This window comes from Numenius arquata, chromosome 24 (assembly GCF_964106895.1).
Source record: "Numenius arquata chromosome 24, bNumArq3.hap1.1, whole genome shotgun sequence".
In the NCBI taxonomy this organism is placed as follows: Eukaryota; Metazoa; Chordata; class Aves; order Charadriiformes; family Scolopacidae; genus Numenius; species Numenius arquata.
The window spans coordinates 705,005-725,772 of record NC_133599.1 but is presented as its reverse complement, the minus strand read 5'-3'; the positions used below and the strand labels follow the sequence as shown (position 1 = coordinate 725,772).

The 20,768-nt window shown below is 61.7% G+C and overlaps 2 protein-coding genes across 9 annotated transcripts; both read right to left on the bottom strand.

Moving 5' to 3' along the window:
• Positions 1 to 23: 23 nt before the first annotated feature.
• Positions 24 to 9,075, bottom strand: RHOC (ras homolog family member C). Of its 6 annotated transcripts, none has more exons than XM_074163272.1 (6): positions 9,007 to 9,072; positions 7,690 to 7,762; positions 1,793 to 1,950; positions 1,439 to 1,559; positions 998 to 1,128; positions 24 to 825 (listed from the first exon to the last, which is right to left on the bottom strand). In XM_074163272.1, exons 2-6 carry the CDS (start codon positions 7,694 to 7,696, stop codon positions 652 to 654), a joined length of 591 nt encoding a protein of 196 aa, XP_074019373.1. In that variant the 5' UTR covers positions 7,697 to 7,762; positions 9,007 to 9,072; the 3' UTR covers positions 24 to 651. The 6 variants fall into 6 exon arrangements, with proteins under 6 accessions (XP_074019373.1, XP_074019372.1, XP_074019376.1 ...); XM_074163271.1 differs by having other exon boundaries at positions 7,492 to 7,762; positions 9,007 to 9,063; XM_074163275.1 differs by lacking the exon at positions 7,690 to 7,762 and having other exon boundaries at positions 9,007 to 9,075.
• A 1,301-nt stretch (positions 9,076 to 10,376) lies between these two features.
• PPM1J (protein phosphatase, Mg2+/Mn2+ dependent 1J) lies at positions 10,377 to 19,425 on the bottom strand. Of its 3 annotated transcripts, XM_074163270.1 has the most exons (11): positions 19,178 to 19,425; positions 17,858 to 17,961; positions 17,129 to 17,310; positions 16,991 to 17,098; positions 16,349 to 16,461; positions 14,842 to 14,926; positions 13,172 to 13,290; positions 12,889 to 12,952; positions 12,603 to 12,710; positions 12,309 to 12,460; positions 10,383 to 12,014 (listed from the first exon to the last, which is right to left on the bottom strand). In XM_074163270.1, the coding sequence occupies exons 1-11, from the start codon at positions 19,423 to 19,425 to the stop codon at positions 11,867 to 11,869; spliced, it is 1,431 nt and encodes a 476-aa protein (XP_074019371.1). In that variant the 3' UTR covers positions 10,383 to 11,866. The 3 variants fall into 3 exon arrangements, with proteins under 3 accessions (XP_074019369.1, XP_074019371.1, XP_074019370.1); XM_074163268.1 differs by having other exon boundaries at positions 10,377 to 12,014; positions 16,991 to 17,314; positions 17,835 to 17,961; XM_074163269.1 differs by having other exon boundaries at positions 16,991 to 17,309; positions 17,845 to 17,961.
• Between the last annotated feature and the right edge of the window lie 1,343 nt (positions 19,426 to 20,768).

Genomic DNA, 20,768 nt, shown 5'->3' with positions numbered 1-20,768 from the left:
AAGGATGCCACGCAAGCGGAGTTACAATTCCTAAAATACCATTCGCATTTATTCTCCCAATTACGAGTTCAATTTACTGGTGCGACGTCCGTGACCAGTGCAGACTTGCAGGCGGCGTTACTGGCAGAGCTGGGCAGAGACGCTGCCCCAGCATGGGTCCCGGCAGCAGAGCGCTTCTGGCAGTGGCTCCACACACAGGTTTTCTGGCTGAAACCTGCCCCGGGCAAGTCCATACAAAACCCCGGTGCCGAGGGGGGGGTGGGCAGAGCACCCCAGGGCCCAGCAGACCCCACAGGCGAGCTGTGGGCAGCAGCCAGGGGCATCTCCTGCTTCCACGGCACCTGCCCGGAGCTCGGGAGGGAGGGCAAACACTGCGACAGTCCCCAGGGAGAGGTGAAACCAGGGAGATCGATACAAAACAGGGTGACAAAGAGCTATGCAAATGCCCGGCCCATAGAGAGCAGCAGGGACTGAAGGCACTGGCCCCTCACGGCCCCAGGGACACGCAGGGACACCCCACAGGCTTGGGTGGCAGTTCTCGAGCAGAGGGTTCGGGGCAGGTACTGGCACCATGGGGTCCCGCTTCGGCCGCCGGCAGCACCGGGCAGCGGGTGCCGGCACAAGCGGCTGCCTGCGGACCCGCGGGGCTGCTCACAGCAGCGGGCAGCCCCGGCGCCTCTTGTTCTTCCGGACCTGCAGGCCTGCGCGGGTGGCCATCTCAAAGACCTCCCGCACGCCCTCCTTCGTCTTGGCCGAGCACTCGAGGTAGCCGAAGGCATTGATCCTGTTGGCCATGTCCCTCCCCTCCTCTGGCTTCACCGGCTCCTAGAAAGCATTACAAACATCGCCAGAAAATATCAGCAAAAGCACAGTGACTGCCCTTGGAGCATCCAGCCCTTCGCGCCAGGATCCGGCACGGCAACAGGGAGCCCCAGTGAGGTGGCACAGGGTGAGAGGGGCCACTGGCCAAGGCAGTGGGACCCGGGGCACCCCCCACCTGCTTCATCTTCGCCAGCTCCCGCCGCGTGTGCTCATCGTTCCGCAGGTCTTTCTTGTTCCCCACCAGGATGATAGGCACGTTGGGGCAGAAGTGCTTCACCTCCGGTGTCCACTTCTCGGGGATGTTCTCTGCAATTAGCACACATGGACCCCCCTGAGCCGAGGGGCTGCTCCCCCCCAACCCCTTAGCAGCCACGGGAACCGGTGCTGGGCTTTTCCCGTGGGCAGAGCTCGCCCCACGGCATCCTCCGCTCCCACCACCTCCACCAAGCCAGCAAGTTCCCAGCGTTTTCCTGGAGCGCACGCAAGGCCAGGAGATGGAGGGGAGGGACTGGCATCCCCAGAGGGACAGCGTGGGGGCTTCCTGAACCCCGGGGGGTTTAGCAGCAGCACCCGGTCCTGGGGAGCCCCAGGTCCCCCCTCGCTCCCTGGTCCCTACCAAGGCTATCTGGGCTGTCGATAGAAAAACACATGAGGATAACGTCTGTGTCCGGGTAGGAGAGCGGCCGCAGCCTGTCGTAGTCCTCCTGTCCCGCCGTGTCCCACAGGGCCAGCTCCACCTGGGAGGGGAGAGGATGCAGCTCAGCAGCTCGGCAGGAGCTAGCAGGTTTATTTTCCTCAGTTATAGCTATGGTCTTCCTCAAACTGGGGCAGGTTCAGGGTGACCCAGAAACACGGGAGCCGTGGGGCTGCCCCAAGCCCCGCAGACCACACACCGGGTGGTGGCACTGCCAGCGCAGGACCACGGGAGCGAGGGGACCGAACAGCTCTGGCACTCCGTGACGGTCCTCACCTGCTTCCCGTCTACCTCTATGTCGGCGATGTAGTTCTCGAACACGGTGGGTACGTAGACCTCGGGGAACTGGTCCTTGCTGAAGACGATCAGCAGACACGTCTTTCCGCAGGCTCCATCGCCCACGATCACCAGCTTCTTCCTGATGGCTGCCATCGCTGCGGGGACAAGAGCAGGTGAGCAGGACAGAGTAGCCACGGGCAGCCCACGCTCCCAGCCCCCTCTAGCCCCCCGCACTCCAAAGTCTCTCACACGACTGCCCGGGAGGGTACCAGACACGGGCACCGGGGCACAGCCAGCATGAGCAGCCAGTGACAGTCAGGACAGAGGTTCTCCCAGCCCATGTCACACACACCTCCAGCTTCCACCTGGGCACCAGCTCACTGGCACTGCAAGAACCAGCCTGACTAGAACCATTTACCTCCATCACTGCGGCCAGGAGAACCGTCACCCTGATGCTCCAGCCCTGGCGAGTGCCGGTGCCTGTGGACAGGACCCATACGAGACGAGGAGCTGCTCTGCCTGAACCCACCCCGCCGGGCAGCATGGCCACGGCCACCCACCCCTCCCACGCTGGGCCACCACCCAAACGGCTTTTCCTACGACCTCGGAGCTGCACACACCCACTGGTTTTATTCCAGATTATAAATTCTTCAGGGCAGAAACCGTACTCCAGGTTTCACCCAGGCAGGCTCACCAGCTCCCAAATAATATGATCAGTGGCAGGAACGTGCCAAGCCAAGCTCTTGGTGGTCCAGGCGAGCACGACCTGCACACCTGGCACCCAGAGCCGGGCTGGCCCGGTCCCAGCCCGTGTGACAAAGGAGCCTTTGCCACAGAACGGCTGAGAGCTGGCGCTGGCAGCGGGGGAAGCTGCCAGCCATCGCTCAGCAAACAGAGCCGAAGCCCCGCGATCCCGCCGGCTCCTTTCTGCCCCACGTGAAAAGGACGCCGTCCTGCAAGTGGAACTGCGCCTTCGCACCCCGGAGCTTCAAAAGGAGATTACAGCCCAGCCTGGGAATCGCCCCGGATGCTGTCACGGAACGCCTGCCGTGGGGTCTGAATGAGGCATGAGAAAACCAGCAGTGGTGGAATCACATCCCTCCCCATCCAAAATCTCTTTCCCATCCCCAGCTTCCCCGATGCTCCAGTCCAAAGAGCCCAAGGTCGGGAAAGCCCGGCCATTGCAGGCTTTGCATCTCAGTGGGGCACCGACACCGAGCTCCAACAGCCTGTCCCCTCCCTCCCGGGGCGATCACCCACACCCGTCCGAAATAAAAAGCAAGAAAAGAGGAAAATCCCCAGTAAGGCTGCATCATAATTAGCTGCAAGTGAAGGATTAAGAAATTAGACTCAGGGGTTGACTCATATTTCAAACGCGGCCTGGAGAGAGCTCCTCTCCTCTGCACACCCAGCAGGTCCCCGCCGAGCTCCTGCCTGGAGGAACCTCCTGGGGGAGTCTCGGGGACCACCCCAGCTCCCACAAACCAAACTGCCCAACTGACCGTGGGGTTGGGGCACAAGAGAGAAAGGTTTCACCCAAATCCGGGCCAGATCCTGCCACGGCCCCGGATCTCTGCAGGTTAGGAGCACTTTGGCTCACAAGCCGAAGCAGGAAATGGTTCGTGGCAGCTGAGCGCTGCGGAGCCATTAATAAAAATAGTAATCAGGTACTTGTAAGGTGAGAAGAGCGAGGATGAAGGGCCATGTCTGGCAGGATCTGGCGCTCCTCAGTGTTAAACACACATCCCAGTGGGACAGCACATCTGTACAGGGGACGAGCACATTGGTGCAACACTAAAGTTGAGGAAAAAACCTGAAGTGCCCAAAGGGTCCCACTGCCGGGGGCTGAGCGGGGAGGGGAAACCCCGGCACGGCTCCTGTCCCCTTTCCTTGTACCCTCCGGCTCCCGCCCATCCCGGCTGGGCCAGGGCTGGCCGCAGCCCCCAGCACAGGCAGCCAGCCAGGGGCCCACCCCAAGGAGACCTGGTGTTTGTGTTGTGGAGGCAGATAAAAGGACCAGAGGAGTCTGCTGTCTCCGGCCACTTGAGGAGGGAAAGCTCTCGAGGACAGCGTATCCCTGGAGACACAAGACACCCGTCACCCCCGTCACACACCACCCTCCTCCGAGCAATGGCTCATCCCCCCTCCAGCCACCATCTCCACAGCATGGAAAAAGGAGAGCTTGGGCAAAAAAGTCCGTTTACTTAGGAAGTTCCTTTGCCCACAGCAAACTGTGATTTGCTGCTTTGCGACTCCGTATCTCAAAGACAAACGGAGGACGGACGGTGGTGTGGGAGGCGCTAATCTAATCACAGAACACAGAGGAGACACATCTGCAGCACAAGGAACAGCGGATGCTCAGGGAGACAAACCCCCGCTTCCAGACAGACACCGAGACCTGCCCGTGCCCAGTATGCCCATCGCACCTCAAACAACAGCCAGGGGAGTTCACAGCGCGGTGCTGCAGCCAGCGGCTCGGCCAGGAGGGTGAACCAGGGATGCTCCAACCCAAGAAGAGTCGCCGCACCCAGAGCTCCTTCCCACGGCCACCAGTGTCCACCCTGACCCGGGACGGCTCCGGGCGCCAGCAGCTCCCAAGCTCGGCGTGATGCCGAGCGGTGACTCAGTGGGCAGAGGCACTGTCCCCACCCAAAATCTCAGCACAGCTCATTCCATTACTCACGAGAGTGGCCCAGAAATAGCCCATTACTAACCCGGAGCCGGTGTGCAGGGGCGAGCGGGGTGAGGAGGCTGCGAGCGCTGTGCTCCCCAGCGGGGCTGCCCCCTCCGTGCCCTCACCCCACGAGCCAGCGGCACGGCACCGGCGCCAGAGGCCAGTGTCACTCTGCTCAGGGAGGAATTAGCTCCTCTGCCAGGGGAAGCTTCGTCACTCGGCAGGACGAGGCCATGCCCTGGGACAGGGGTGCCCGATACAAAGAGCCTTGCGCTGTTCCCAGACCGCGAGCGGATGAAGGAGAGTGGAAAATGCGGAGCTGAATTGAGGAGGAGAGCTTCACCACAACTGCCAGCAGGGCAAATGATTAAAAGGACACAATGTCTGCCCACATCAGACATTGAAACTCAGATTTTAAACTCTGCCGAGCGTTACCCACCCGGGTCACAGCAGAGCAGAGGGTGCCCAGGCGCTGGGCAATCACACCCGGCCCCACAGCAGCCGTGGGTTTTGGGCGTAAGCAGCGCTTTGGGTGATACCTCACTGGAGATTCCTCCTGCTCATCCACAGAGATAACGACAGGGAGCAGCGACTTCGCACCGGCACCTCCCGCAGAGCGGCACCGCCAAACCCCGCCGGGCCCCCGCGGTGGGCACCGGGGACGGGCAGGGGTTCCATCCCTGCCATCGCTGCCGGCAGCGCCCGCAGTGACAGCACCAGCCTGGCCTGAGCCCGCAGCTCCCTCAGCACAGCAAGAAATTGCAAAATGGGATCAAATTGCTCTGCTCTGCTTCCGAGCAGCTACTCTGAAGCCATCACCATTAAAGCAGGCAGGGCTCCAGGACAGCCCTGGCGTTATTGGCCTCTCCCAGCTTCGTGCCTCAATATGTGAAGTTCCTGCTGAGCAGGAAAAGGGGAATTCCTCTGGCAGCAGGATGCATCTGTCATCCAGTGTCTGCTTGGGGATCTCAGGAAACGGCAGAGAAAGAGGTTAACGCTTTGAAGAAGGAATCGCGTGAGGGACAGGAATCTTCCAACAAACCTCCTTGGTGAGGCTCGAGCTCCCGGAGCCAACAGAGGGGTTTTGTTCCGAGGCAGAAATTCCCAAGCGCTGCTGCTGCCGGCCCCACCCCGGCCGGACCCGTCGCACCACCCGCAGCCAAAACAGCTCATTTCTGCTCTGCCACAGCCCTGCCCGGAGGCACAACCCCGAAGCCGGGGCTGGGGGGACAGAGACAGGCTGGGGAGCAGCCCCTTCGCAGGGACACCCCCTTCGCAGGGACATCCCCAGCACTGCTGTCACAGCAGGGCCAGCTCCCCCCATACATCCCACTCCAAACAAAACCTCCTCCTCCTGAAGGAGCAGAGGAGAGCAGAGTGAGGAGGGTCAGGCCCCCCGACAGCACTCGAGCAGCCGCTGCCATCACCCCAGTGATCTTCTTGGCCAGTGGCAGGAGAACCGGCCCGGGGCTCACGTTCCTGCCCCCGAGCATCTTCTTACCCGCTGCCTGTCTGAATGATCAGAAAATGCCTCTCTGCCCCGGCAGCTCTCTCCATTCACTCCCCTTGGACTGGAGGCTCAGGGAACAACCAGCCCATCACCCCCCAGCCCTGGCACCTGCCCAGACCCCCTGGCACCGCGACACAACCACAGAAGGAAAACCAGACCAAGACCTTCCTGGCGTTGCTGTGCCTTTGGCTCTGCTAAACTTTTCAATGGTTTCACAAACAAAAGCATCCAAGTGCTCAGTTGGACTGGCTTGATTTAACTCTCCCCTGGGCTAATGCAGCACAGAGCGGGCTCCAGGCACGTCACTGCATTTCAAAAACCCCAGAAGACACCCCTTCAGCTCAGGCTGCGCAGCCCCCACCACAGAGGAGACCCGAGGCTGCTCGCAGCATCCCCAGAGCAGGGAACACAGACAATGTTTTCTAACCGACCGGCGCAGCCAAGGACAGGCTGTCTCCACTTCTAAACATGGCCCTGTGTGTGCACAGGGCTGCTGCCACCGCCCCGGCACGCCAGGCAAGGGCACCTCGGGACAGGCCCCCGGAGAGGAGCCACTGGGCAAACAAGAGCCGCTTTGGGCAACCCCAGGCCACGGCGGGTGCTGCCGTAGCCCCGGGGGCGCCTCCCGCCAGAGCCCCCCCAGCAGCTCTCCTCCCGCCCCACCAACAGCTCATGGCTCCCATCGCCACAAGCTGGGACTCCCCAAAAAAGCGTGTGTGAGTCAAGGTCACAGCTGTCCCCAGGTTAAAGTAATTGGAAGGGGGCTGAAGGCGTTTGGGGACAGAATGACGGACGCACAGGGGTCACCAGCAGAGACCCCCGCAGTGCTGTTTCACAGCAGGAACGGTTGCAGCTGTAGGACTTGCTGGCACAGCTCGTGCAGCAAAAAACACCCAAATTAACATCTGACAGGAACGCCCATCGAGGGGAAATTAATCTGCCGAGACACGTACGTCACGGCCAGGGTAGCAGAGGAGAAGTGTCCCAGCAAGTGTCCCGGGTGTCAGAGGGACTCTTATGCAGAAGAGAAGTAAGGTCTGAAAAGGGCTTGAAGCGAAGAGCAGAGGAAACACCACGGGCAGGGCAGAACTCGGGCCCCCAGCCCCCCCGGCCCCTGGCCCCCACTGCCAACCCCTGGCACCGAGCGCCGAGGGAAGTGGCTGCATTTACCCCCAGGAAAGCTGCCTGAAACCTTCTTAGGACCTAGACCTGCCATATCCAAATGACAAGTGATCATCAAAAATAGGGCTCGAACTCAGTGCTTAATTTTTTCCTAAAACTGAGGAGGGAAACTCCCCAACTTTCTTTGGGGAGGGGGCATCAGAGAGCAGCAAAGTGCAGCTGCCCAGACCCGAGCACAGTGGCCAGGCCGGCTTGTTTTCATTGCTAAAGCCACAAAAACATCCACAAGCAAAACAGAGAAAGGGACTTGGAACAGAAGAATTTTAAAGCCTAAACAAAGCTTGAACCACAAGCGCCTGAGCTCTGTGGGAGAATGCTGCCTGCCCTTACCTCCTTTTCCAGAGGACATCATGCCATGTTCTTATTTTACCTCCCGCGGAAGTGACAGCCTCCCCAGGCTCAGGGCAGACAAGTGTCTCACTGAGAGCTTCACGTAACAGGCCACAATCTCAGCAGCTGCCTGTGCTTGGGCAATGCCTGACTGCCGCTGCCCCAGGGCCGATCAATATTTGCTAATACATTCCTTACTTTTCATGTCAATACGCCTCTCCAGTGCAAACAGCAAGTTAGGAGGTGAGCCTGGTTAAACGCTCCCGATAACCTGTTGGAAGACAGTGACTTGGCTTATTTTCCACTTAAAAAGAAACGTTTCCCTGGAGAAGCTGGAGTTGTCAGGAACAGGGATTCAATCTGAAGTCCGTGAAATCTCACAGTCTCTACCTACGCTGCTTGGAGCTGAGGAGGAGCTGAACATAAACTGCAACTGTTTGGACACCAAAAAGCACTCGGCAAAATGAAAATAAAATGTCTCAGTGAGACACAGAGAGACAAAGCCGCGACCTCCCCGTCTCCGGCTGCGCACCCCCAGCACCTCGGTGGGGACCCCGCCGGGGGGCTCAGCCGGATCCCAGCCCACCCCCCATCCCCTGGAAACAACCCAGGATCACACTCCCAGTTTCCCGGGGGTGTCGAGAGGCCAAGGCTGGATTTAGGGGGGGTGGCGGCTGCTGGGAAGATTTGGCTGCCAGATTGTTAGTGCTGGAAAGGGCCGCGCAGTCATGCTTTTGGAATGCTCCCTTGCTCCTAAGACATTACACAATTATTTCTCCTCCCCGCAAGCCCCCCTAATACAAATGTTTAAAAATGAGCTCAGCAGTAAGCAAAGGGAACTTTTTTCCTTTTTCTGACGAAAACACCGAGCGGCCGCTCCATAAGCAAGGCAGCGCATAGGGATGCTGCTGGAGCGGGGGGTGTGGGAGGGATGGAGGGACAGGGCAGCAGCCCCTGGGCTCTCACCCCAGCCTGGCCCGGGTCAGTCACTGGCTGGGGGGCAGCAGGGAGCCCCGCCTGGGCGGCACCCGCGAGTTGGGACCCACGGCCCAAGGCGCTGCCCTCGAGGGACAACCCACAGTGGCCAAACTGCCGCTGACCCATCCCTGCTCCACACCCAGGGACCCCCACCCCATCCCAGGGATCCCACCCTGTCCCGCTGCGCCCCACCCAGCCCATCTGGGGCACCCACACCCATGCCCTGCTCCCCCAGCAGTGCCCTGCACCCCACACCCCACCAGTAACCCCACACGCCAATTCCCCCCCACCCTACCAGTTCCCCCAGACTCCACCACTAACTTAATACCCCACCAGTAACCCCAGACCCCAGTTCCCCCAGACCCCAGCTCTGACCCCACACCTTGCCAGTAACAGTAGCCCCACACCCCACCGGTACCCCCACACCCCAGTTGCCCAGCCCCCAGCACTGAACCCAGCCCCCGCTTCCCGCCCCCCCCCAGCAGTGCCCCACGCCTCTCAGCCCCCCCGGACCCCGGACCCCAGCCCAGCCCGCACCTCTCTCCGCCGCTGCTCCGCTCCCGGTCCCGGCTCCGCTCCCGGTCCCGGCTCCGCGGCGCGGCCCCGGGAGGCACCGCCCCGTCCGGGGGCCGCCCGCAGCGGGCGGGGCGGCAGCGCTGAGCCCGGCCCAGCCGGAGGAGGGTGCCGGAGCCCTGCTGCTGTCTCAGTCTCACCTCTGCTCCAGGGACCCCCGGGACCCGCCGCTGTGTCCCCGCAGGGGCATCCCCGGGGGATCCCGAGCCGGCGGTCCCGGTCCCGGGCGGGGGGTGCCTCCGTCCAGCCCGGGCTCCCCGGAGGGTTCCGGGCAGGGAGAGCGGCGATGCCGGCGCTGCCGCTCCCAAAACCCCTTCCAGGTGGGACCAAGGGCGAAGCCTTTAGCCCCAGCCAGGCATCCCCCGCCACCGGAGCATCCCTCGGGGAGACGCCTTTCCCCCATGAGCGCTATTTCTGGCGGCGCTGGCGAGAGCCGAGCTCTGCCGGGGAGGGCAGGTCCCAGGGGGGCAGCAGCCGAGCCCCTTTGCATCCCCCCTGCACCCTCTGTGCTGCCCCATCGGCTGCTCGAGGAAGGCCCCGTTTCCCCCCTAAGGGACACAGCGGGGGGGTGAGGGACATGCCCTCTCCCCAGGATCTCGACTCCCCTCCGCAGGGGCACTGGCAGAGGGGGGCTGTGACATGTTGGGCCCCACGCTGAGGTGACCCCAGTGCTGAGGGCCTCCTTGCCCGCTACGGGGTTCAGCAAGGGAGCACCGGGCGGCTGCTGCTCCCCACGACGCCCCAGCTGCAGGGCTGAGTCCCTGTCACTCAGCCAGGGAAAGGCAGCCCCAGGGTCCTGGCCCAGACCCAGGCTCATAAACTGCTGCTATTTTAAGAGCTCGGAGACAATTTTTCTTAATTTATCAACCCCAGGCCAGGAGCTGGTTCCAAAGGAAATGTTTCCTTAGTAAAAAAGGGAACCACAGAGGAAGCTTTAAATGCCGGCTCTGCCCCTTGCCTTATCCAGCAGCTCCCAGGCAGTGACCTGGAACAGCGGGGCCAGTTCTCAGCCACCAGCCTGAAGAGCTGCAACAGGGCTGTGCCAACCAGTGTGGGGGGAGCTGGTGGTGGTGTGGGGAAAACACGCGTGAGCATCAGGAGCAGTAGGGGGTCTGGGTGGAGTTAGGGGGACATGGACCTGTGACCCCCAGCCAGCCCGGGAGGGACCCTCCATGGGGTCTGGGCAGCGCCAAGGGCAGAGGGACAGCAGCTCACATGGCCCTCCCTGGGCCTATTTGCTACCAAACCTGCCTACATAAATTAATCAGAGCTAATTGGCTTTTAGGTAAGTCGTCTTTGCAGGAGCTCTGCAAGAAAGACTTTGAAGTGGGATTGTGAGTGGCAGAACCTTTATTTAAACACACGGTGCTACGCAAGGACAGGCTCCCAGCCCCGGTATCGCTCCCTGCTCCCCTCAGCACAGGAGATGTCAATAGGTTAAAATCTCGCACTGGATAACTTTCGCTTCCCATTAAGTGTGCCCAGTTTATTTACATCTCACTGATTACAAGAGACAAACAACATTCAGCAGAGGTGACACCTGACAAGTGCTGGCTGCACCCAGCGACAGCAGGACACCGACCACCGGTGCCACGGAGCCTTCCCAAAACAAGGGGCCAGGGCCCAGCTCCCCCCGTCACCCCGTGGCCAGGGTGGGACCATCCCTCACGTTTCGGGAGGATGCATCGCTCTGCAGAGGTCCAGGAAATGCATCCCCCAGGTCAGAGCGATGCAGAGTAAGAACCCGTGCGGAGATCAACTGCTGCCACAGAAAAAGGAGGGAGTTGCCTTCCTCCCCCCGGCTCACAACCAAGCTGCTCTCATTGTGGGTTTCCAGCCCCGGGCTAAGCAGATCCGCGCAGCACCTTTAAGCTGTTAAGCTGGGCTGACAGGGCTGCTCTCTCCGGCACCGCTTCCGGCAGCGGCCAACTTCACGCCGCTCAGAAGTACAGACGTACATCCATACAGCCTCCCCGCACCAAGGAAGGATGTAGACATTTCCCGGCTCAGCTCTCCAGTTAATAATAAATAATTGGCTCCACAAAGAGAGCAGCAATCCCGGGCATGAAGAGGGGCGGGGGCAGAACCGGGGGCTCAGCCACTGCAAGCGCAGAGGCTCATTCCTTCCCGGGGGCTCTCGGTGCACCGCAGCCCCCGATCGCCATCCCAGCCTCCCACACCGGACACTAGGACAAGGTAAAGGGCTGGGACGAAGGCGTGAGGGGCCGGGGAGGGCAAGCGCAAAGCTGGGGTGTCAGTGTGGGGCTGGCCCACCACCACACCACCCACAACCAGGCTTCTGCCAGGCTGAGCGTGGCCCAGCGGCCAGCAACGTTTCACCCCAGCCCTACAGCCCGTCCTAGTGCCAGCTCCGGTGTCGCTGGTGCAAGTGTCACAGGGCAGGGGGAGAGGAGGTGACCGCAGCAGCAGCAGACACTTCTCCAGGTACGAGTGCCCCACCAGCGCGACGGCCACCGCACACTGCTGGAACCAGCGCAGCCGAGCCCCAGGGCGAGGGGCAGGACACACCAAGAAGCCAGGGAGCCTGTAGGCTTTTCACAGCTATCAGAAAGTGACAGCACGGAAAACATCCCCCAATCCCTGTCCCCACTCTCTGTCCAGGCCCTTCCATCTCCCCCGGGGCTGGAGCAGCAGATGGAGGGGGATGCTGTGGGCAGGGGCACAGACAGAGGCTCCAGGTTTCTTACTCGAGGTCGGCTCAGAAAGAAGTGCTGTGGGGAGAGGTGGCCCCGAGGCAGCGCCAGTGTCCCGCTCGTCTCCGTCCAGGCAAGGCCAGCCCTGCTGCCCCAGGGAACATTGGGCATCACGTGTAGTTGCCCGGGCCACCCAGAGGGATCACGAAGACAGAGATGTCATCGCCGGAGCCCAGCTTGTCATTGGCCAGCCGCCAGCCCCGCTCCTTCAGCATCCCCCTGGACCGCACCACCAGCTCCTGGGCCACCATGGTGTACCTGGGGGGCACAGCACAGCGCGGCTCAGCAGCCACCCCAGGCCCCACAGACTCCCTGACACAGCATCCTGCCAGCCCTGGCAAGGAAGGAGAAGCTGGAGGAGCCAGAGGTGCCGGAAAGTGTCCCCGGAGAGATCTGAGCTCAGACACGCACATCCAGGGGAGCATTGCATGTGTGGAGCAGCAGCCCCAAGGTGAGGGGGACACATGGCCACGACACTGCTCACAGGGACAAGGCTAAAGGGAGGTGTTAGAGTGCAGGACATGCTCATCCCCCTGCCCACTTGCTGCTCACCTGCATGGGTCATTGGGCTCGTAGCCCGTCAGCACCTCCATCACCACACCAGCCACCTCCTTGTCATTGGTGACATCCCAGAGCCCATCGGTGCCCAAGACCAGAACATCGTCAGGGCAGTGCTCATACTGCGTGAGGTCGTAAACCCTGACCTGGCAAACAACGGGGCGAGACGCAAGGGTGAGGGGCAGAAGGCAGAGGAGGCTCCTGCTGCACCGGGAGCACCATGGATCTGGTCACCCTGACCAGCTCTGGCCATTGGAGGAACGCTGGGCGCGGAGCAGCCAGGCTCACCTCTGGGAAACAGGAGAGGAAAGGCTTGATGTGGATATTGGAGCTGAACACCTTGAGGTCGTGGTCTCCCAGGCCCCGCGTCACCCCAATGGTGGCCATCACCCGAGCCTGGAGATTGGCGAAATCAAAAGAAAACTTTAAGCCACTTCATCTCCATCTCCATTCCCAGCTGAGAACTGGTGGCATTGGAGCAGTGACAGCACTAGTGAAAACGGGTTGGAAAGCCCCGATTCAGTGAAGGCAGGTGGGAAGCGACCCCCACACAGCTCCTGCCACAGCACTTCACCTTTTTGCCTTCCCCATAGATAAGTGGAAACTTCAGGTCATCCTCTTCTATCTTTTTGTAAGCCCTGGTTAAAATAAGCCAGAGACAAGGCATCAGCAGGTAAAGGCTTCCAGCACCTCCCTTGCCCCCCAGGACACAGCACCCCCTGGGACGAGGCCCCATCAAGCCCCAGACACCCTGAGTGCCACCACCCCCCCGCAGGAAGGGATGCTGGAGCTGGGCAGCCACACGCAGTGGGACCCCAGCACCGCATGGAGCCTGCCAGGGCAGGCTGGGGAGTTACCAGCCGTTCATGTTTTGGTCTCTGTACAGCATCTTCTTCCCCAGCTCCTTGGGCTGGATCCTGCGGGGGAACTCCAGGTGAGTGAACTCTTTCCCCAGCAGCTCGGGCCTCAGGAACGCCTGCGGGATGAAACAGCGGCTCAGCTGGGGGCCGGGAGAGCGGGATCTGCACGGCATCGCCGGCGGGCACCACCCACAGCACCTCACCGGGCACCGGCACCGGGCAGGGGACCCGCCAGCCTGCCAGGACCTCAGCTGCGGTGTTTCGTGTTGGGGGCACCATCAGCTGCTCTGCTGCAAGGGGAACGGGTGGGGGTAAAGCAGCTCCCAACCACCCGTCTGTGCTGCACCCCAAGGGGAGACGAGCTGGGGACTGCCATGCCAACACCCAGCAAGAAGGGGAAGCTTTTGCATGAAGAGTTTTGGGAAATAAGGATCTCCAAAAGAGATCAAACCCCAGCAAATTCCAGGAGAAGCTGGAATTTGCCCAGAGGGAGTCAGAGCCACAAACGTCCCAGGACCCCAAGCTCAGCACAGGGCACGGCACTCGCTCGAGGAAAAGGATCTCTTCAGAAACCGTGTCCCAGCTGCGGCTCTGACAAGGGACAAGCAGCAGCACAGAACCCCTTCCCGGGGCAGCACCCGCAGCCCATGGCATCCCAGAGCACAGCGTGCGGGGGACTGGGAACAGGGACAGCGCTGGAAAATGCAGATGGAGGAAGAAAGAGGCAAAGGAAAGGAGGAGAGCCCTCGGGAACACGGGAGGGTTTGGTGCAGAGGCACGGAGAGCCCCGTCCCGTGCCGGGGGGGGGCCTGGGCACCGTACAGCAGGGCAAGCGAGCGCCTGGCCCCCTGCCCATCGCAGCCGGCTGGGGAGGATCCCACGCACAGCAGCTCCCTTCTCTCGGTCATTCAAAAATAGACTCAAGAAAAAACGCCTCAGTGTTTTTCCAAGTACGTTGCAAGCCAGGAAATCACATCCAGCAAGACCTCCTCCAACACAAACGCCTCCTCCCCTCTGCTGCCGTCAGAGAGGCCTTTATAACCTTAAAAAGGCTCCCTGTGTGGCACGGGGGGGGTTCGGCCAGGCCAGGCAGGACAGGGAGCTTTCAGGGAGAAAACTAGAAACCGCTGGAACACGTCAGCTCCCTCCCTCCCCAGGGAGCAGCCGGGGAAGAAACTAGGACTCAGTGCAAGCGCTGCGGCTCCTTCAGCCGTGCAAGAGAGCACGACGGGTGGTGGGAGCAGAGTCACAGTCCCCCCCGGTCACCGCAGCAGCCGGCCCGGTGCTCCGCAGCCCCTGGTGATGCCCGCTCCAGGCAGGTGATGGTCCCCATTCCCAGGGGGAGACAGGACAGGATGGACCGAAGTGGCTCCATGCAACCGTACCAAAGCTGCCCCATGCCCCGAGCCCAGGACCCCCCAGCTCACAGGCACGGCCCCTCACACTGACCCCGCAGCAAACCAGGGCTCCACCAGCCACGAGATGCCCCCACACCAGTAAGCGGGGCATCTCCCCACATCCTGGCATGGCCTCCCAGCCCAGTGAGCTGGCCAGGATGGACCAGTGCCGTCAGCAGGTCCCAGCAGTGGGGCTGCCCCCGGCTGGCAGCACGAGGGGGCTGGGAGGCGGTTCAGCAGGAATGAGGTTAAAAGAAAGGTCTTTCTTACTAAAAACTGCAGCCTCTGCCTCTCTGTCTCTGGAGTAAACTCCCTGGACATTGGAATGATTTCCCCGTTACGGATGATAATGGCCCTGCAATGAAACATGGAAGGATGAGATTAGAGGAGAGGTGATGGGGGAGCTAAGCCTGGCTCTGGGGCTGACTCCCTGCCTGGGAGATGCAGCCCCTTCCCCTCCGCTGCCTGTCCTTCTCCCAGCCCCCGGGGGGCTGCTTGCTGGCTCCGCTGCCGCTAACGCCCCCCGGCCCCAGGCAGGCATCCCTCCTGCACAGGACAGGGGGCAAGAGAAAATGGAAGAGAAGCATGGGGCAGAGGGGAATGAAGCAGAGCAAACCAAAGGACAGGATATGGTTGGAAAAGGAGCAGCACGAAAGTGGCAAACCCTCCTTTCCAGGGGAGCCGCACACGGGACCAGCAGAAGTCACCAGCAACAGGACACGGGTGCAAGCGTCCGGCCCACACCAGCACTGGGGCTGGCTGCGGGAGCTGGCCTGATTAATCGATGTGTTAAAAAAAAAATAAAAGTCTGATTATGAGATGCTTCTGGAGGTCATGGGAGGACGGAGGATCTCCAACACCGGTGGCTCAGCTGCCCCACTTACTGTCCTGCCTAGGGCTGGCTGGGCCGGACTCTGGCAGCATCTGATGCCCAAGGAGGGACCCCAGACCGTCGCCCAGAGGCACGGTTACAGCCTCGGGACCCCGCACACACGGCCGTCCCACACAGCCAGCGCCAAAAGCAGAGGCACGAAGGATCTCCTCTTCCTCTGTCCCAGAGCTGGGAGCAAGTCCTCCAGCCTGAGACAATTTGCAGAGCCTATATTTGCTGGTGTGACACTGCTGGGGACAAGCTAATCCTGCAGTAAATACAGAGCAATTCAACCCAGCTTCAGCCTCAGCGTAAGGTGGACTTGCCTCCCTGGCATTGCTTGGGGGATACGAACACACCCCGGTGCAATTACAGCAACGCACCCAAGGAAATGCAGGTACCAGTCAAAATCCTTGGGCTCCAAGCTCCCACAGGACTTGTCTGCGCATAGATTTGCATGTCCTTCTCCTGAAGGAGTTCACTGGTATGGAGTGTGCCCTAAATTGACTTCTTGCACTTTGCTGAAAGCTTTGCTGAGGGGTAATTTTCACTCCCCAATTTGCAGCCCAGGCCAGCGTTGGCAGCAGGGGCTGGGGTGTGATCCAGAGCCATCTGGGGAGCAGCCAGGACACTGCTGGGAATGAAGGGAGCAAGTCCCAGACTCTGCAGCCCCCTCTGTGCACCAGGGAAATGCAGAGAGCATGGCAGGGGACACTGTCGCCAGGGCGTGCAGGAAGGCAGGGGGTGGCTCTGCCCCATCCTGCTGCCTCTGCCCTCCCCAAGATTTTAGGGAGCTCCAGGGATGGAGCTGGGTGCTCCTCGCTGGCCGTGCTCCAGCACCACCTGCTCTGCCGGGGTGCTCCTGGTCACTGGATGAAAGGCAGGGGCTGCATGGGGGGGCCGTACCTGCTGTCACCGGCGTTGGCCACGTAGAACTTGCCCATGAGGTAGACGGCAGCCAGGGCACAGCAGCCCCCGGACAGGCGCTGGGACGCTCGCTCCCGCTCGATCTGCTCGTCCTGGGGAGACAGAGAGCAGCTCAAGGCAGGGCGGGGGGGTGGCCCCAGGCCGGCAAGCAAAGATGAAAGCAGCCCAAAATAGTGCCTGGCTGCTCCGGCAGCACCTCGGCCACTGGCCAAGCCGAGACCCTGCTCCAGGTGGAGAGCGGTTGCCAGTCCACGTGGCCGAGGGCTGACTGCGGGGCTGGGGTGGAGGCAAGGGGTCCTGTGGGGCAGCCCCACAGGGACGTGGCTTCACCAGGGCAGTGGAGTGGGCAGGAAAGAGCAAGACAGGAGGGGAGCAGCTGGGACTGCTGGAATGAAGCGCAATGGAGCCCCCACACAGGTCCAGGGCCCAAAGCCTCTGTGTCCTGACCCCACAAAATACGGCAGAGCTTCATAGTGCCCTCTCCAAGACTGTCCTGCAGGAGCCCACAGCCTCGCTGCAGAGCTGCCTTTTGCCGGGAGGCACAAGTCACTGCAGACACGGACAGCAAAGAGATGCTCCCAGGCGATACCGGGGTGTCCCCGCAGGCAGGGGCTCGCTCACCATGTGCTTAAAGGCGTTCTCGATGGCACCGATCACCAGGCTCTCGTGAGAGACCGCTTTCTCCAGGTGAAACCGTGGCATGGTATTGTTGGGGACCTCCCCGTCGTCCTCTGCGAGGGGCACCCGGCTCGGCTCCACGAGGCCAGCCCTCGTCTCAGGCGGGAGGCAGATGGGAGGCGGAGAAGGGTCCTGCAGGATGTCCACCAGTTCCCGGAGCTGCTCGCAGATGTGCAGATGGAGCCTCTTGGATGCCATGACAGCAGCACCGCTGCCCGCGTGGCCATCAAACAAGGCCCAGTAGTGGAAATAAAAACCCTTCCTGCCCTGCGGGGAGAGACGGGAAGGTTTAGGGAGCCTGTGAGGAAGCAGATGGCATGGGGAATTCGGAGCAGCTGGGGTCACCAGCTGGGGACAGTGACACGGGGCTCTGCCTCCATCTGGCAGGACCCAGCCCAGCGCAGGAGGAGCGATGTGGGCAGCTGGTCAGGGGTGTCCGGGCACGGCCGGTCCCTGGCTCCAGCCCAGCCTGGCGTCAGACACCTCGTGCTGCCAGCAGCACATCTCTAGGAGCTGGCTCCTCTGAAGGGAAGGCACGACAGGGCCAGCGTGGCAGCCACCTCCACAGCCTGCTAGGGCACATGGGGCAGCAGCCTCCCTGGGCCAGCTAGCCCTGGCGTGGGCCAGCAAGGACAAAGGCAGGAGCTGGCAGGGAGCAGGGGCAGCTGGTTTGGGACCTGAGGGAATTCCCAGGGAGGCAGTGGTGCACACACATCGCCATGTGCCCCTTGTCTTGTTCTACCACTGGGCATCCTCCCTGCCTGTGCACGGCCACCCCGGCTCTCACCCCATCCAGCTCCTCGCCACCTTCCCTGGACGGCAGCCGGCCCCTGGGGCTGGGCCTCCTCTCCACAAACACCACCTCGCAGCACGCCTGGTCCTCATTGTGCTGGCTCTTCCCTGCATTTATCACCCTGACGGGAGGAAACAAAGTGTAAAGGCTCTTTCTCTCACACCACGCTCCGGCAGAGGCCACCCCACAGCACCTCATCCCCCCTGGACCCCATCTGTGCCCCCAGTTTCCTGGGGATGCTCTCCACAGTGCTCCTGTCATGTCTGGGGCAGCAGCAGCTGCCAGGCGAGGAGACATCCCAGACCAGTTGCAGGGGTTGGTCTGGAGCCAGCAGCAGCACTCACCAGCACAGCTGGGTTCGGGGGAGAGCAGCCGTCCCCCGCCCTGAGGGAGGGGACCAGGAAAAGCTGGGGTTTTTTGCTGCCATCGCACCCAGCACCTCTCAGAGAGAGCAGGTATCTCAGAGAAGGAGATGAAGATGAAAACACCAGAACTTTTGCAAAAAAGATTCACACTAACTTTTTGCAGCCTGTGCTGGCAAAGCAGATTTCAGGTCGAGATTGCAAAACCTGCTCACGGGAGAAAGCTGTGAACACACACAACAGGATGAGCTCTTTGGGCACAGGCTTTTCAAGTGGTTTGCAGAAAGAAGTCTTGGGAGATGGAAGAGAAGTCTTGCTGCTGAGCAGAGAATGGTTTTTGCTATGGGTGGTTTTTGCTCCAGGTACTCCTACCCCGGTGTCTTCTGGCACAAATTAACATCTCAAAAAGCTCTTGGATATCAGGAAGATCAGCTTGAGCAAGGGATTTGGGAAGGGACTGACAGCATTGAGCAGCAAAGGTGGCCTTCAAAGCCTGACCTTCCCCACCTGCCTTCAGTTAGGGGAGAAACTCGCAGCGAGTGAAAGGAGAAGAGAATCAGGCCCCGGCAGGGGAAGTTGAACTCGGGTCCCACTCCCAAACAGCTTCAATTCCCTCCCCCCCCGAGTCCTGCGACAGCCGCGGCAGTTCCTTCACCCCTCGGTGTCAGTTCCCCACCAGCGACACCGGGGATTGCGCAGAGAAGCGCAGAGAACAAAAAAGACAGAAGCGCTTGAAGCCCTCGGGGATGGGGAAGAGCCTTCCCCGCGCCGATGGCGCCCCCGCAGCCGGCAAAGAGCGACCTCCCCGCCCGCTCCTCCGCAGGGACCGGCGCAGCGCACCGCCGGCCGCCCGCTTCAGTTCCCCAGGACCGAGCGCTGCCCCCCCCAACCCCCCCCGGGGCCGCAAAGCCCCCGCCCGCCCCGGGCGGCCCCGAGGGCACCCGCGCCCCCTCCCCGCTCCCGGTCCCCGCTCACTCGGCGTAGCCGGTGCTCCAGGGCAGGCGGCGGCGGCCGTCGCGGGGGCTCTGCACCGCCCGCCCGGTGTGATCGTCGGCGCGGCGGAGCTCCTCGGGGCTCAGCTGGAGGAAGGCCGGCCGGCAGAAGGAGGGGCTCACCGGCGACCCCCCGTCCCCGCCGCCGGGCTCGGCGGGGGGCTCCGCGCCCGCCCCCGCGCCCAGCCCCGCCACCAGCTGCGCCACGGCGGCGCGGACCCGCGGCAGCATCGAGCCGGTCCCAGCCCCGCCGCCCCGCCCCGCCCCGCGCCCGCCCCGCTCCCCCCCGCTCCCCCCCGCCTTCCGCCGGCCGCCCCGGTGCGGGGGGAGATGGGGGGGGGGGGAGCCGCGGTGGGCGGTGCGGGAGCTCAGCTCCGCATCGTCCCGCCGTTACCCGGTGCACAGGGCGGGATGGCTGCCAGCTCGGGCGGAGCGGGGCGGGGGGTGGCTCCGGGGGGGACCCCGCCGCTGTCAGCCTCGGGGGATGCGCAGCCGCTCCGGGGGAGCCCGTCACGGGCGGCAGGAGGGCGAGCGGGGCGATGGGGCTCCAGGGACGGGAACCCCTTCCCGAGCGGCGCCGTCACACGGGATTCCCGGCTGGGTCTGCCCGGGGCTCCGGCAGAGCCACCTCCGCCGAGACGACATCCCCTTCCAGCGGCAGGTGCTTTGTCACTCTCCTGCGCCCGTCAGCGAAACCCAACCCCCCCGCAGCCGCGCCAGGCTATTAATAAATAGCCAGAGCCTGCGGAGGAGCGAGGAGTTAACGGGAGAAGGCTGAGAGCTCCCTCCCTGCGCCCCAGCACCCATCAGGATACGGATTTAGCTGACCCAGAACAACACATTCCCGCTGGCTGGGAGAGGAAGATCTGGCAGTTTAAAGAGCATCACTCACACAGCCCGACCTCAGCACCCCCCCGCCTCTGGGTTCCTACAATAACAAAAAAGCTGCTGAAAAAACACGGTATTTGTCTACTGTATAGTAAAATTGAGGGTATTTCCTAGGACTGGTGTGCCCCGGTGCTCTCAGTTCCCCAGAGGAACCATTTATTCCTTTCCAAGCAAGAGTTCTGCACTGCAAGGTCAGAGCAGAAGCAGGGCTCTCACTGCCAGCTCTGTAAAACCCTTCAAGATTTAACTGCTGCCTTCTTCAGCCAGAGCTCTTCCAACTGTACTAATAGCCCTAGAGAAGCTATTCAATATTTCCTATATTCCCAACTTCTAACTCCTAAGTTTTAAGTTATTCAGCAGCTTGTATTTTTAAGGTCCCCAGCCAAGTTCACATCCCTTTTCCTTTTTTTTCTTCTGCCTGCTTGCACATCCCTATTTGAAGCTGCTGCCTCATTTCCTGCCTTGCTTTGCACCCACTGCTCACCTGGGTGTCCCAGCTGTTGCTTGGCTGCAATTAAAGTGTTCCCTGATAAATATGTCCCTGGTCCCCCATTATGGATACTACAAGACTGGGGGAGAGAGCTAGAAGCAGCTCTGACCTGTGACTCTTTGCATTAGAAGCCTAGATAAGATGCAGGCAGATTTAGCAGCAGTTATATATATATACATATACACACACATATATT